Raw genomic sequence first — 16,403 nt, 5'->3', positions numbered from 1 at the left:
CCAGGGGCCAACTTAAATCGCCTGGTTGGTAGGAACTCTATTGTGTTTATTTTAATGGTGCCTTCAATAGTTAATGGTACCTTCAATATGTCCATGGTATGTTGCGCATACCATGGACAGCCTTCAGACGGAATAAATCAATCCTGAATGAGCTCAAAATCACTGTGCGCCTGTCTGATATATGCCGATCCCGCATGCTGAAATTTCTTGGGCATATTGCATTGGCCCAGAATCCCTTGAAAAACACATTTTGATGGGTAAAGTGGAGGGAAAAAGACGAAGGGGTCGTGCTCCTGCAAGATGGTGTGACCAAACCCAATCATATCTGCAACTCCGCCTGCACGAAGCTCTACACACTGCTGCAGACAGGAGCACCTGGAGGACACTGTCCCGGCCCAACCTCAATGCTGACATTGACTGATGATGGTCACGATCCCCATCCTATGGGGTACTGACTTTGATGATTCAATCGTTAAAAGTTCTTAAAATACCAATAGCCACCTAAACAACGGCTATTTCTAAAGCTATCAGAGTACATACCGTCCACTATCCCGATCAGTAGCGGTAATATTGGCGATGACGCCGGGCGGCGCGGTCTCGCTCACGACCACGGTGACGTCATCGTCCGCGAACTGCGGCGCGTTGTCGTTCACGTCCGTCACCGTCACGATCACTGACGCGGATGAATGTAGCGCCGGGGACGTGTGCAGCTCTTCCGCTATCACCTGCGACATTGTGGACATGAATCGGTTGATTGATTGGTCACTGAAAATATACCTCAAAAATCTGTGGATGCCATTCAAATTGAGCTACAATCAGACATAATTATAAAGGCTACAAACACATAAGTAAAATCTGCAAATTGAACAAAGAATCGATGTCCAGTAAGGTAATACAACACTCTCTGGCCCACAGGACTGACGACCTTAGACAAATAGCTAGTAGTAACTAGTACGTGGCTGGATGAGGCCGGCTGAAAACAGGGTATAGTGGCGTTGGTTGAGAGAAGTTTAGCTGTATGGTGTATAAAATTACCTCAAGTATAAACTTCCTCTGGTTAGGGTCTTCATAGTCAAGCGAGGAGTTCAACCGCAGCTGTGCGCGCGCGCTGCCGGCCGCGCCCCCCGCGCCCCGCCCCGGCTCCGCCACAAAACGATGCTCTGACCCCGCCACGCGCACGAAGAATACCGAGTTTAGACCCTGCATGGATGTGGAAATTATGTGAGTATACAGCTATAAATGGTGCACGAAAGAAGTGAAGTGATGCTTCGACAGTTCTTTATACACGTCGGACGGGTGCACTGATTCAGACTGGCTAATCCTTTCACATCATACATACATACATATGCTCACGCCTGTCTCCCAGAGGGGTAGGCAGAGACTATGCATCTCCACGTGCCACGATCCTGACATACTTCTTTCGCTTCCTCCGCATTCATAAGTCTCTTCATACACGCACGTCGGTTTCGGAAACTCCTAATTTGGCTCTTCTTGAGTATGTCGCCTATCTGGTCGACATACTTTCGCCTAGGACGTCGTCTACCGACACAACCATACATCTCCGCACAATAAATTTCTTTCGTCAGTCTTCTTTCATCCATCCTTTCAATGTGACCAAACCATCTCAACATTTCCTTTTCAATTTTGGTCACTACGTCTTCTTTTACTCCAACTCTATCTCTTATAACACTATTCCTTATCCTATCATTCAGTTTCAGTCCACACATACTTCTTAGAGAGCGCATCTCAACAGCATTTACCCTACTTTCATTCTTCTTCTGCCAGACCCAGCTTTCACTTCCATACATTAGTGTAGGTACCAACACTCCCCCATGAACAGCCAAACGAGCCTTTTGAGACACGTTTTGACTCCTCATGAAAGAGTGCAAGGCCCCATTTACTTTATTTCCCGCTTTCACTCTTCTTTCAATATCCCCCTCACATATCATAATCCTTTCACCATGGTGACAAAACCATTTATTATTATTATAAATTATTTAATATGATAGTACTCACGACGTCAGTGTCAGTGACGAGCATGTCGAGGCGGGGCAGCGGCGTGTGCGGCGGCAGGCTCTCCGGCACCGACACGTGGTACTCCTTCTGGCTGAAGCGGGGCGGCTCGTCGTTCACGTCCTGTAGGAACGAAACACAAACAGAATGAGAAATTATATCAAAATAGCATTGACATGGAAGGTTCCTACAGCCAAATCGCCATTTCTTCTCACTACAATCAACATTGAGCGTTTATTATTAGGTACTAAACGTAAAGTTGGCAGAAGTTAGGTCCCTTGGATGGCGAGATTGGTTATTAGAACGGTTTCCACAAATAAGTCAAGAAGAATTTCCAAAAATAGAAAAGAATTAAGAATGATAAAGGTTTTCTTCATTCAATTACCTTGATAGTGATGGTGACGGTCGCCAAAGAAGATGTCTGGTTGCTTATGTAGGGCTGCCCGTTTACTACTTCTGTAGCCTGAAACATACATGAGAACAAATTAGTTAAATTAAATAGAAGAATTATGTAATTATTGATTAACCCATCGATTGAGCATAGCCCTGATGACCCCAAAAACAAAGTACTAATTATTTATGTACTTCTGTGTTATGTAAGCAGAGGAGCATACATACAGATGACCATAATTATGACCAGGATGCAAACTATAGCTACCAGGTAAACATAAACACTTGGAACATACCCGGACGGTGAGGTTGAGCGGGGAGCTGGGGTCGGGCAGCGCCTCGCGGTCCAGCGGCTTGGCGGTCTTCAGCTCGCCCGTCTCCTGGTTCAGCAGGAAGAAGTCCAGCGGATCTGGAACGACAGGAAATGAGGTAAACTTGATGAGAATAGAGAAAGTGACCGAAGACGTTCTAAGCAACCACCGATAAATAATAATTATAATTATAATATGTTTAATTCCTTTCAAAAGTCATATAAGTAAACCGAAAAAGTGTCAGGTCGAAGATGCTCATTCTCGACAAATTTTGTATTACAAGGTTTGAACAAAAAAAAACAGATTATTAATCAATCTATATCCTGATTGGTCAGCCTGAAGACATCTGACTGGGACAGAGCTGATGGTGGTTGTGGTGTTCCGTAGGAAAGTCGTAATACCTACCTACATATCTCAAGCTGATGATTACTGTGGTTATGATATGAACTAAAAAACTCACTATTAACCAGCTCGACGACCACATTCCGGGGCACGGCGCGATCCCCGTCCCTCGCGCGCACGGTCAGCGCCAGCGTGCCCACCGCCGCGTCCTCCGCCAGCGCCGCGTTCAGAGAGCCGCTGAACACGGGCGGGCGGTTCTGCACGTCCACTACTTTTACTTCTACGTGGACTGAGGAGTTGAGGGAGCCGTCCTAGGGGGGTAAGGGGTTGGTTATTGGCTTGGGAGAAAATAAGAAGACTTGGAAGGATAAAGTAATTACAAAAGCCATAGAAATAGGTGGTATAGTGTATAAATAAAAATACTAAAACATGACCAGGATTTGTCACTGTGATGAAAAGATTAGCCTGTCGCTTCTTTCGAGCACCGTTTGTGTATTATGTAATCTATTCTCACAGACGCTATGTATATGAAGCTACCGACATGGCTTTTAAACAGGCAAGCACAGCGTGCGAAGCCCTCTGGTGTGTTGGGCCAACGATAGATGGCCGGTAGTGGCTGGATGGGGAAGGTCGATGTAAAAGTGTTGTGATGCTCTTTGCCAGAGGTCAATATCCAGCAACATTACGACCTGATGTTTCCGATGATGATGCTACTCACAGAAGCCGTGAGCTGGAACTGGTAGTACTGCTGCTGCTCATAGTCCAGCGGCCGCCGCAGCACCAGCGCGCCGGAGTAGCGGTGCGACGACGACTGCAGCGCCACTAGCTCGAACATGTCACATGCTGACGACCACTGATGGGGAGAGGGGGTCATATAGGTAATATTAAAAATAAATTTAGCGTTTTGAAAAAAAATACTGTTAGCAGAAGGAACAGGTTTTTTGAGGTTTTTGGTATGAATCATAAACCGTGACAGATTAGAAGTAAAGAAAGTCTTGTTTGCTATATGCCTCTTTCACGAGTCATGACACGACATAATGATTTTGTCATGCTCTTTGTGGATTACTAAACTTGTAGTCCCTGTGATATTACCTGTTGGTTGGCGACGCACGTGACTTCCAGGTTGTCTCCGACGGAGTCTTTGTCTTCCACTAGTATGTCGTGCAGGATCGTGCGACCCACTGCCTCGTCTTCTGGCACATCCACTTCGTAGGGACCCTGAAATAATAATATTATTATGTTATTGTTTAGTTTTAATAAAATTCATATACCTATTATATAACTAATGGGAATAACGAAAATATTTTTTTTAATTAATTTGATATTTCTTATAACATTAATAATCATCCGTAAGAAGAGTCCGTAGTCGAGCTAAAGCGTCCGTAGTCAATCTAGCTTCAGTGATCGTAACTGATCATGGGACGGTCACCCCCCATTTCAAGTGGTTGTTTTCTGGGCGTTACCGTGCTTCGGACGGCACGTTCTCTCAGCACAAGCTTGGTCAGTAAAAGCTCACAATTCTGTCTCTGCTACGTACATTGAGGAATTGGGGCGCGTTGTCGTTCTCGTCGAGCACGATGACGGCGGCGGGCACCTGCACCAGGTTGTTGCTGGAGCCCGGGACCGCGTCCTCGATCGACACCAGGAACTTTATCGTCTCTTCACTCTGTGGGAGAAACGGGACGTTTGATAGGTATTTGTGTTACGTTTAAAGATGACAAAAATCAACATCTAAGATTTCTTTCTGCTAACACGCTCAAATAAGGTAAAAAGATACATGATAAATGTATATTTTTTATATAGGCGTCTGCGCAGATGTTTTAGGAGTCATTCTACATTGCGAAATATCTCGTCGAAACTTTTTTACCTTCCGTGTTTTATCATAGCAGATTAACTAAACGTCTACCCATTAGGTATTTACAAAATCTCGGTAGTAAATAGTACTTTTTTAATAAATTAAGGCCTTTAATAGAACATCACTTACTTCTTTATCTAAAGGTTTGACTAGAGTAACATCGCCTGTTTCAGGATCTACGGAGAACTTGTCAGTTCCCACCAGCCCGTACTTGATCTGCAACAGACAAACAAACAAACAACATGAACAATGAACATGAACAATGACACCGGTGGGATATGCAGCCCATGTGGGGGCAAGCACTGACGTCACAGACAACGTCTCAGGCCTACTTGGACGGAAACAATGTGTCGTGGAAAGCAATAAATTATGTCGTGCTGGGGACTATAATTTATTTATTGTTGATAGTAATTATGAGACTTTTACAAGTTAATACATTGAGAGTTGACCCCCATACAATATGGCAAGAATATGGCCTATCAGCCCTGTAAATAAATAATGCATCAGTTCTAAAAAAAGGCTCATACGTTTTACAAGCACACGTATACAGCATATTAGAGCTCCTTAGTATAGCATTCCGAGATAATTTGTTATACCCTAATTGCACCTACCGAGTACAATGGCGAGACAGTATCCTCCGCCGATCCTCAACCAATGAACGGCTAGCAATGGACCGAGTGCTCGGCCACGAACACTGTCTCCTCACTCTGCTCGGTAGGTGTAATCAGGGTTTTAGGTTAGAGATGTTTGTCCATCAACCCGCACTAGACCAGCGTAGTGGACTAGGCCTAAACCTTTCCTTCATTGGAAAGAGCCCCGTGCCCTAGCAGTGGGGACGTGATGGGTCGTGAATAGTCGTGATGATGAAGACGTGTGACTCACCGGACCTCCTTCGGGGTCGCTGCCCTGCAGGCGGTAAACCACGGTCCCGGGCGGCGTCAGCTCCGACACCGCCAGGTTGTTCATGTCCTTGCGGAACTCCGGCGGCAGGTTGGTCTCCCCTGGAATTGAGAGTTAGAGTTATTATTATAGCCGTGTATCGGTTAAGTAGTACTCAATATTAAAGGGTTCCGCGAAAAAGGGTTGTACGTAAAACTTTTATCACCTCTTCTCGTGCCCGTCAGTGTTTAGGACTAGGTAGGAAGTAGGCGAAGTTAGATAACAATAAGATACTGTTAACAATAAGTTACTTTCTAAGTAAGAAAATAAGGTACAAGCTACAAGCTATAGAGCTAAACAAATATAACATTTTACATAGAAAGTAGATAATTTGATAACATACCTATTATAAGTAGATGAAACATTCAAATTTTGTTCTGGAAAGACTGTTAGCGTCCAATAAGACAACAATGCCACGTCCATCGTGAAGTGATCGTGAACAATCGAGTATTTTGTGATAATGAGAGGTTACCGCTCCGCCGCCGGACTACAAAGAACCCTGTTATTTGTTCGTAGACGTTTTTGCTTTCCACTTTTGGGGAATTTCTGAGTTTATTGTAACGGTGTGTCAATTTATACATTCTCTAGAAAAATATATCATGTACTTGCATTAGCAGATTGTTTCGATGGTCATTGTTTCAAATGAAACATTCAATATTTTTACACACTTTTGTCATGCTTTGCCCAAACACTATTGTGACCGATTAAACAGATCAGATCACTGGCAGCAAGATCATAATATTATTATCTACCTACTATCTACCTCTAGAGCTGCCTCTTGTTGCGTTTACCCCCAAAATAGTCTGTTGGTGACTTATTTTTGCAAGCCAATTTTCATGCAAATGCTAAATGATGATGTCATCGGACCATCTAGCAGGTGGTCTGCCAACAGCTCTTCGACCGTATCTAGGCCACCATTCTGTGACCGCCTTTGACCACCTTCCGTCTTCCTGTCCCCATATACATAGTAGTATTTACACTCCTATTATTATACATAATATAGTAGGTATTAGTATTTACCTGTGGTGGTGGCGAGCAGCGCGCACAGCACGCACGCCGCTGCCCATCGCAGCTCCATCGCGGCGCTACTGAAACAAACAAACTAAATGTTAATATAAACATTATTAATCAGATTTTAATTTACAGTAAGCCTGTAACTATATTTTTATATTGGTTATTCATGTGCCAAAAATAATTAGTTAAGTATAAATAAACTAATTACAACATCAACTTTCATAGATTGTTGTTTTCCCATGGAAAATTAATTACCTATCAAGAGTGTGTGATGCCTCTCTAAGTATTGGATTGATTAAAAACTATGTACGGTGGCCTGCGCCTAAAAGTATACAGGCGGAGTTTTCAAAATAGCGATATCAAGCTCACATCCTGCTCAAGCACATCCATATAAACACCACTGCCACACACATCACACACAACACGTCCCCGGATTTATAACAGATGTAGCTGGTCCCTTCATCATCAGGGATCGCTATTTTAAAAACTCCGCCTGTATACTTTTAGGCGCAGGCCACCGTACATTAATACTCCATTATTATTATCGATGACCTTTGCATCCCTCATATTTCAATTTTTTATTATGGGTAAACAGCAGTTTAAATGCATCTTGTTTACATTATGTTTCGCATGACAGAATTCTGTACCAACATTAGATTACTATACATTTGTCTGAGCTATACATAGATGTGTGAAATGCTTCATGTCTTATCTATTTATAAATGTTATAAATTTTAATGAAACTGTTATAAAAATATTTGTTCTGTAATTTATTTCCCCCTAAACTCCACAAACAGTGCAATAACTATGATGAGGGAATGAGGGTACCTTCTTCTATTGCTTTTGACAGTCCCCTATCGTTGATGATTGTTAATACTTTATTGCAGGAGACATTATACGCACTAGTTGTATTAAACAGGACAGAGGCAATTAGGTATAGCTATTAAGGTATTCTACTCATAAACATGATTAAAGGTAAAGGTCAGCTGAGACGGGGAACAGAGGTCGCGGGCCCATTATTCAATCAACCATCATCGAACTCAGGTAATCTCTATCAACTAGGTTTGATTGTCAGCAAGGTTTATCAGATCCTTCGATTCCATTTCCATGATATTTTTGTCAGGTTATGAATTTTAAGTTATTTTATTTATTTGTTTAATACTTTATTGCACAAATATGAGATGAGTTATGTCCTACACCGTAGTATTTCTTTAATGAAGTTTGCCAATTAGTAGCATTGCATGTCAGAGATGTGTGTATCAGTGGATGAGCGGATGCGTTGATCACATTAGCGTGCGGGTCAGCGGCGGGTCACACGGGAGGCGTCAGATTACCTTCATGGTCTATGAGCATTGCATCTTGTTATTGCCGTTAGCTATCACATACTTACATAGTTGTTTTGAACTATCTTGTATGTTGCCATTATCTGTACATGGGTATGTAGTAGAAACAAGCAAAGCGATCCCCATCTATCACCACCGTACAACATTAGCTTGAACAATTTACTGGAAATTTGTTCAGGTTAATGTAAGATTAGAGGTCATGCTAGAGTAAGTTACCATTCAAAAATACATGATGGATTGTGGTCCCAAGACCAAACAACCTAAAGAGCATGACTAAAAGCGCTATTAGATCGACCTCCAAATAGAGAACGGTCAACGATCACTAACTTACTGCTGGATTTCTAATGTCAATGCCGATTATAGACCAATTTATTATTGCAGGACTCTTTGTGTTGGATAATATTGCATAAAGCTTTTGTGTTATCAACAAGCAGCTTTATCTATATAATGATATAATGAACGGAACTAAAGTATACTTACTATAAAGTAACAACCGCAGTAGTTAGTCAGGTACAAGACTTTTTTGCTACTATTCAAACATGCATTGTTTTAAACTGTAAAATGTCAAGTACGAATATTTTAACAATCCGCGATATTCCCAGACTCGGATTAACAAGTATTTTATCTCGAAGCGTGTCTCAACTCTGCAACTTTGATCCAACAATGGCGGCGTTACACAACTGATATATTTCACTTAGTTACGTCACGAAACGACACACATCGTGATTTTTTAAGTGTAAGTTAATTGCTTTGTTTCGAGTTGCTCCCGTGAGAAAGGCGGGTTTTGCACAAACTTGGGTTTATTTCACGATTAGATAAACGAGGATGTATGGACGTTGGACGCATCGTAGAGAGAGAACGGACTTCAAAGTACTTACACATTTAATCACCATGGTATATCGAGTATATTTAATTTTTATACTCATTACTACCTAATTGAATTTATTAAAATGTTCCAACTATGTAGGCTTCAACAAAATGTAAGTACCTAAGTGCTTCACTGGTCTCATTAAAAGTAAATAACTTATTAGTCTTATATATTAAGGCAAAGTTAAATAAATTAAAGGCATCGAGGTCCTTATTGTATACGATTTGCTTTTAAATTGATAAAGTTCTTCGTATGGTGCAGACACTCACACAATGCTTGCTTCCCGCACGACTCCGTGTCACGAGGAATCAGAACTAGGGTTTTTGTGCTTCTTTGGAAGTCGCACTGTAGGCGGCATATTCATACATTTCCGTGTTCATTATACTTAATGTAATATAGAGGTAAACACAATAAATGTAAGTAATCTAATACGTTCATTCATAGGTAGATAAAATTTATGTCCTTTTTATTTTAAATAAATCATAGGAAAAGAAAAAGAAGTGTTGTCATTCATAATAAGATTAGTCAAATAAAATTACCTACATTGCTCTTATTGTAAAGCAAAAAAGATGTTAGATTTGAAGCGGTTCTTCTGGTGGCAGATCAGTCGGTTGACCGAACCTACGGTTGACATACAGAACTGTGGTGGCACATATACATACATTTAGTTTAAAAATAGGTAAAAGAAGGTAACGGCACATGTTAATTCCATACACATGTAACGGACGATGAGCCACAACGGCACTGAACTACCGACTCTTGACCGGCAAACTGTGCTAATTGCTAACTCATTGTCGACTAAAATAACTACATACCATTTTTTGTTTCAAAGTAAAGATTGAAATTTTGGAAAAAAATACGATGTAGTTTGTGAATAGTTCACTTACCGAAACTGCTACCTATAAGTGACATGAACACACAGTTAAATTAACATTGCACAATTTTATTTCATGTTACTAAATCTAATACAGAAATTAACGCCAGAAATGATGTCTAAATCCATAGATTGTTTTCTATTTGTTTTTTTAAATAACAGCATTTTTTTAACCGACTTCAAAAAAAGGAGGAGAAGAAATAATTTAAGGTTTTCACAAATTCTACTCGTATGTGACAGTACAATATACCTAAGCAGGAACTGTTCTTTTTTTAAGTTGGTGCCATATTTCTTTAGATTACTTTGTCACCGCACCAACATCAAAAAAGAACAATTCCTGCTTAGGTATATTTGTACTGTCACATACGAGTAGAATTTGTGAAAACCTTAAATTATTTCTTACATTTTAGTGGTTTTTTGAAGTCGGTTTTTTAATTTTTTTAATTGTTATTTTATTTTTGTAAGTAGTTAAAATTCTTAGTAGCCAGTGACACAGTGACCTACATAAAGTTTGTTTGAACTTAACTTATTTATTCTTATTGGCCAGTTACTTGCACTATCAACCTTTATTTCAGTCTATCTCCTTGTTTAGATTTTTCCTTTAAATTTACACTTGTTAAAGTTAAATAACAGATATTTTATTAGTATACATTTTTTCGTAACCTTGTCACTAGTAAAAGAATGAATTTTTAAACCCCATATTTGATTAACTTGCGTCTCATTTTGAGGGTTTTGACATTCTGTGTGGGGTCACCCTCATGAACATTTTTATCATTAATCTCATGCATACTGTGCTACGTTTTTTTTTAGCAAGCAGCCAACAAACCAACACAAAAATGCGTACAGAAAAGGCAATAACTTCACAATCCGTACACGAATCAGCCATTGAAGCAACAGCGTGTATACTGTGTATACCTGGTAGTGGAGAGACCCGCACAATTGTGGGAACTGGGCTACTGTGTGTTAACACCCCAGGGTCGCTGATCGCTGATATTGAGTGCCAGATACTCACTACTGAGTTGAGGCTTTATTATACAGTCATTGGGATGGTTTTTGTATGAAATAGCCAGTAAAATAATAACCATTCGTAACGTATTCTATTCTATTCTCTGTGGTTGGTCTTTCAGGTGTATGTTAAGTGTTGATGGAAATTGCCAAAGAAATCCAGAAACATCATTATATTTGTACATATTTTTAGCTACTTCTTGAATTGCCTGACCAATTACCTCAAACTAGAATTGTAATTGTTAGTAATTAATAGCATCTACATAATTAGTCAATGTTGAGTAATGTCAAGATCGTGACGGGTCGACAATTTTATAATTTTCTGGTTCTGGCAAAGGTCTAATCTTTCAATACCATACTTACCAAAAATATTCAATTTTATGGTTTTGCTCCATAAAGTATTTATTGGTATTGAACTACAACTAGAAACGGTGAATACCACAATGTAATCGAGATTATTTAACATTGAGTTAAAGTGTTTTTGGTAAACAGTGCTTTATAGCTCGCTATAACGTACACATGTTACGTTATGTAAGTTATGCATAATTTCATGATTATTTGATACGTTACCTAACGCATGCATTGCATTTCGAACTCATCCAGTTTAATTAATTTATTACTATTTTCACAGAAATAAGTAGATGAAAGAGCAACCCAGGCCAGCATGGATCGAAGATGTGACAGCTCATACCGTAATGTGGAACTGTAACTTAGGTTGATACCTAATTCTCAATTGACTGAGTTATTTTGTACTGAAAATAAAAAAATAATTAAACTACTTACAGTGAGCGTATATTTATAGTAGTAGTAGCATTTTGTAGCCCTCCTCCGCTGTGTCTACAACTACGGAATATCTCACAACTTGTTAAAATATAAACCTAATTATTTCATTAATATAAAGTATTTATGAAAATTTCGCATATTATATCAACTTTTGCAGTTTTTTGTGGGTTATTTTCTACTATTCCAAGCGACTGTGCCGGCTCTGTAGCACTTGCATGTTCAGATGCAACAGCATGGCGTGCGGGCCCACTGCCTACTTACGCGTAATGCGATTATGGACATTATTCAACAGTTCAGTATAATCATAAATAACTTTACAAACATTTGCAGTGAATCCGCAATCCTAGTAGGTAACAATTTATCTAGTAGACTATTTTGGACTCGTGCTTTTAATTAAGCGAAAATATTTGGTAACACGCCGCTCATGAGAACCAAATACTCGCATACGTGTGAAAGAAGAATGGAAAAGGGAAACTAGCGAATTGATTGCACACACTCGTCCGGAGATGCTAAACTGTGAAATAATTCTATTGTGAGGTAGGTATATTGTGAAAATACATAGTACAATAAGGAATCTGGGCAAAACATACAGAGTTATTTAACGAATGTACCTACAAGTCACGAAGTTAATTTAAAGACTATAAATATAAAATTTCCTTTAAAAACCTACGTTCCATTATGAAAATGTGTAACGTAATTTAGTGGTTACAAGCCGTGACCAAGATCTAAATGATTGTGGACCGAATCTGTGCGTCAGAAGTAGCGCACTCGCGGCCTCCAAGTAGTTGCTGTGTCTCTATAGTTCACAGCAGTATGGCACGAAAATGAAGTCATGTTGTCGTTATTATGACGACTACCTCTGCATGGGATTACTAAAATAGTTCTCAATAATATACTAAATAATAATAAATATAATAATTATATATTTGGCTCGTCGTTGGGCTGAAGATCTCAGACAAGTAAGAGTTGTGGCCTGTGGCTGGATGAGGAAGGCCGAGGACAGAGGGTTGGAGATTCTGGTGGGAGGTTGTATACCGTTTTACTTTAAAACCGACTCCAATAGTGCAAGTTGCAGTATCTTAAATTTTTCACTGCAGCTCAATGATTTTTTTACAAAATTATCTTTGCGGATATTATGTTCCGTTTATTTTATTTTTAAATATTGATGATACCATCATTCATATTATTTTGGTTAAGTAGGTACCACCCCACCGATACATTGTGTGTGAACTCTTATAAAGTCTGGACAGTATGAGGAAGGTGATATTTAATCAACATATACCTAGAATTATTATGAGAAACTAATCAATTGCTTTTATTTGAATCCGTGAGATGGGTAGAACTTCATTGGTTAGATTAAACATTCTCAGTCAGTTTAAAGGTTCTCATATCATAAGTTTACCATTTGGACCCATTCTGCTATGCAGTAATAGTATGACTCTGACATCCTGGTGTGGCATTGTGTTCGGCTCCACAAGGGCGGGTCTATCATCGGGGTCACCTCTCTCTGACCGGTTTGCGGAATAGGCTTCAGACAATCGAGACATTGCATCTCTCGTAGATACGACTAGTAATAGGAGCAACTACCTCCCCGCTGGCTAATTTCATTTATGTACGAGAAATGTGTATTATTCATGTTCATGTGTTTTCTGTACTGCACTATTTATTCAATTATTTACCGGTTTTTCGGGTAGTAATATTAATTTGTAAACAAGCTGTTCACTAATGCTCTATGATCAGGCTAGATATCTGGGAATATGTGTTTACTAACATAGGAATAAGAGTGTATGTTTGGCAGTCTGGCTAGACTCAGTATGTGACTGGTAAGATTGATTAGATTGTTCAGAATGTCGACGTCCTTGACGTGGAGCGCGACTTGTCTTGTCTCGTGCAATTGAAATACTTTTATGAAACGCCCACTGCCACTGCAGTATTAGGAAACTCTTCTAAATTTTAACACTGTATCAAATCACCAACTTAACAAAAACGGTTCACAATCCTTAATTTAGTAAGCCAGACAAAGTATCTGTAGTTTTTTTTCTTTTACGCTATTTATATACTTACTGAAGAACTTATGGGATAATTTATGTAGAGCCACAACTAAAAAAAACTGTGAGCTGAATTTTATCTAGTGCAAGTCTATTTTCATAAAAAAATAATCCCATGTTTCTACATCTTATTAAATAGGTACTTTCTCAAGAATTTTTGATGCGACGATAACAAGTATCTGAATCATAATTATTTCCCAAATTACGTACGTAATGGTAACTTTTAACGAGAAAATGTCTTCGCTAATGATTTGAACAAGTATTTTATAGACGTAATAAGTTCTAAACTATCAGAACGTTATGTATTACCTAGGAACTAGCTATCGCGAGATTGTGTAAGCTTACGAGATAGCTTTACAGGGACCAACTTAATTGAACAAAACCTCTTGATTGAGGATATAAAACATAAAGCTGAGTCTACTATTTATTTAAAATATGCTAAAATCTCCAACTCTACTAATAAACGGACTTCGTCATGAGTTCATGAGAGCGTATTCACATATGGATACACCGTGTGAGGATGCTTGGATGAGGTTTATAATTTCCGTTGAGGAAACCAATCAGGCCAAGTTAAACTATTATTATGACAAAACCATTACACAGGTCTCGATAGCACTGTTAGCTTCAGAAAATGCGTTTTGAATGTAAGAATCCGCGATGTATCAGAGTGGAGAAGAAAGCGGAAATAATTGTTTATAGTTATTAAATTTGCGACCTAGTTTCCTGAATTTTGAAATTGTCTAATAAAACGGTGATTTTCGGAATTATAAGCATTTGTATATAAACTTATTGACAGAGATAACTTTACAATGACAGTGTACTAGGTAAGAACGGTTTCTCAAAGTGCGACCGACAAATCACAATTTATGTTAACACTGCCATTACGCGCATTCTACTCAAGTGCCCCCATGCAGACTATTACACTCGATCCAGAAAAAAAGTAATGCGGGTACTATTATGTAGGTAGGTAGGTACTTCTGGTTCACTGCGTATGGAGAGACGGGAACCTGCTATGATGTGATGTTGAACCGGTCCCGCGCCGCTGTCATTCACGGTGCCAACGTATTCATAGCAAAAACTTTACGGGAGTTATTTCATAAAATTAAATTTGATAAAACCTACTTGTACTGTACCAAACTTTGCCAAATTTTTACATATAAAGATTTTATTGTTTATAAGTATTGAGTGGTTATGAATCGGTGTAAGCTCACTGAATTATTCGTAGATCTTATTTCATGTCAATTACCCAATTTATGAGTGGTCACTCACTCATTATTATCAGTTTTCAGTCTCATTGGAAGGTACCTACTATAAGATATTCCTATATTGCACACATATCTACATTATCCCTAACTTACCTACAAATCAAACGATAACTAGATAACTGCCGGAGGCTCTACACTACGTACATTTCATACATTAGGAAACTAGAACCTTATAGGGTCCAATTATGCAAGATTGAGTGGAAGAATGTTGCCGAAGCAGACTTTTGCAGACACTGAATAGATTCCTCAGAAAGAACTTAAATACTTTCGATACTTTTCAATAAGTTAGATGCAATTATCAGACTGATATTATTATCATACTGATGTTACGTCTACGATTGCTACAAAAGACATTTAGATGTCTTCCTAGCAGTCAATAATCAATATGCAAGATCTGGTGAGTATGAATCATTTAGTAATTTCCTAACCGGCCCGGGACGTGACAATCCGCGGAGAGCGGAGCCTGCAAGGACGTTGCTTCACCTCGCTCCACCAATCAGAGCACAGCCTCAGGTACTGAAGTGTCAAAGAAATTTTACAATACTGTTATTGGAATTATTGTGCGTAATGATGTGTCGAGTTCTGCGTAAACGCACGCAGGTCTATAGGGATTATGATTTACCGTTGTCGTGTTTGAGGAAGGTGTGGAATATTAGCTGGTTAAATGAAAGATGTGGGTTAAGTTTGTTAGTGTTTTTATTATTATTATTATTATTAACAGTTAGTAAGGTGTCACGTGAAGCTAAGAGCTGATCAATGCAAGCTGTTAAAATACCAAAGTAGGTAGGTATATGTAGGTATGCATAAATTAAGCAAGCGGCAAGCCCAACTTACCGTTCGGTGGGACCGGACCGAAATCACACATGGAGGAGCATACTGGCACTCCTCTCGCTGGCAGTCGACAATAGCAGCGACACAAAAGGACTTCAACAAAAGCCTGAAGGTGTGTCTTCGAAATTTCATACAAAACCAGACTTCACAGCTAAAGTTCACGAGCCAAATACAATACCGTTATTCATTCAAGTTCTTTGCAACTTCACTCAGATTTAACACAGAAAACATTCACTTTCACTTAATATAACTAAATTACTATGCACTGAATGATTACTTCTAGTATTATTACGATTTTTTCTTTATTACTTTGATAAATGTCACTTAAAGTTCAATAGAACTTGATCGGCACATAACCCGCCTGCGTGGACCCCGCGCGCTCACTGACATGTTTACGTTACGTTACATTGACACGACAACAACCGTCTCTTTCTCGCTTGACAAAGTTTGTCATGTTAGACAGAGAAGGAAATAAAATGCAGTTGGCAAAAAAACTAAACTTACGCCATCTGTTGAGTGTGG

At 39.3% G+C, this 16,403-nt stretch overlaps 1 protein-coding gene across 3 annotated transcripts in view; it reads right to left on the bottom strand.

Annotated features, from left to right (window-relative positions):
- The window catches only part of LOC105393562 (cadherin-87A), a 30,244-nt gene extending 13,987 nt beyond the window's left edge, over nt 1-16,257 (bottom strand). For 2 of the 3 annotated variants that reach the window (XM_048621721.1, XM_048621719.1), the window contains exons 1-13: nt 15,885-16,257; nt 6,871-6,938; nt 5,794-5,912; nt 5,041-5,127; nt 4,594-4,722; nt 4,149-4,274; nt 3,775-3,909; nt 3,175-3,367; nt 2,700-2,812; nt 2,399-2,476; nt 2,017-2,136; nt 1,036-1,200; nt 541-725 (exon numbers count right to left, since the gene is read on the bottom strand). In XM_048621721.1, the coding sequence (XP_048477678.1) occupies nt 541-725; nt 1,036-1,200; nt 2,017-2,136; nt 2,399-2,476; nt 2,700-2,812; nt 3,175-3,367; nt 3,775-3,909; nt 4,149-4,274; nt 4,594-4,722; nt 5,041-5,127; nt 5,794-5,912; nt 6,871-6,928 (1,508 nt within the window). In that variant the 5' untranslated portion in view covers nt 6,929-6,938; nt 15,885-16,257. The remainder of the gene's footprint in view (nt 1-540; nt 726-1,035; nt 1,201-2,016; nt 2,137-2,398; nt 2,477-2,699; nt 2,813-3,174; nt 3,368-3,774; nt 3,910-4,148; nt 4,275-4,593; nt 4,723-5,040; nt 5,128-5,793; nt 5,913-6,870; nt 6,939-15,884) is intronic. The other variant, XM_048621720.1, reaches the window with a different exon arrangement.
- Between the last annotated feature and the right edge of the window lie 146 nt (nt 16,258-16,403).

Source organism: Plutella xylostella, chromosome 6 (assembly GCF_932276165.1).
Source record: "Plutella xylostella chromosome 6, ilPluXylo3.1, whole genome shotgun sequence".
In the NCBI taxonomy this organism is placed as follows: Eukaryota; Metazoa; Arthropoda; class Insecta; order Lepidoptera; family Plutellidae; genus Plutella; species Plutella xylostella.
This window is presented reverse-complemented; position numbering and strand designations above follow the sequence as displayed.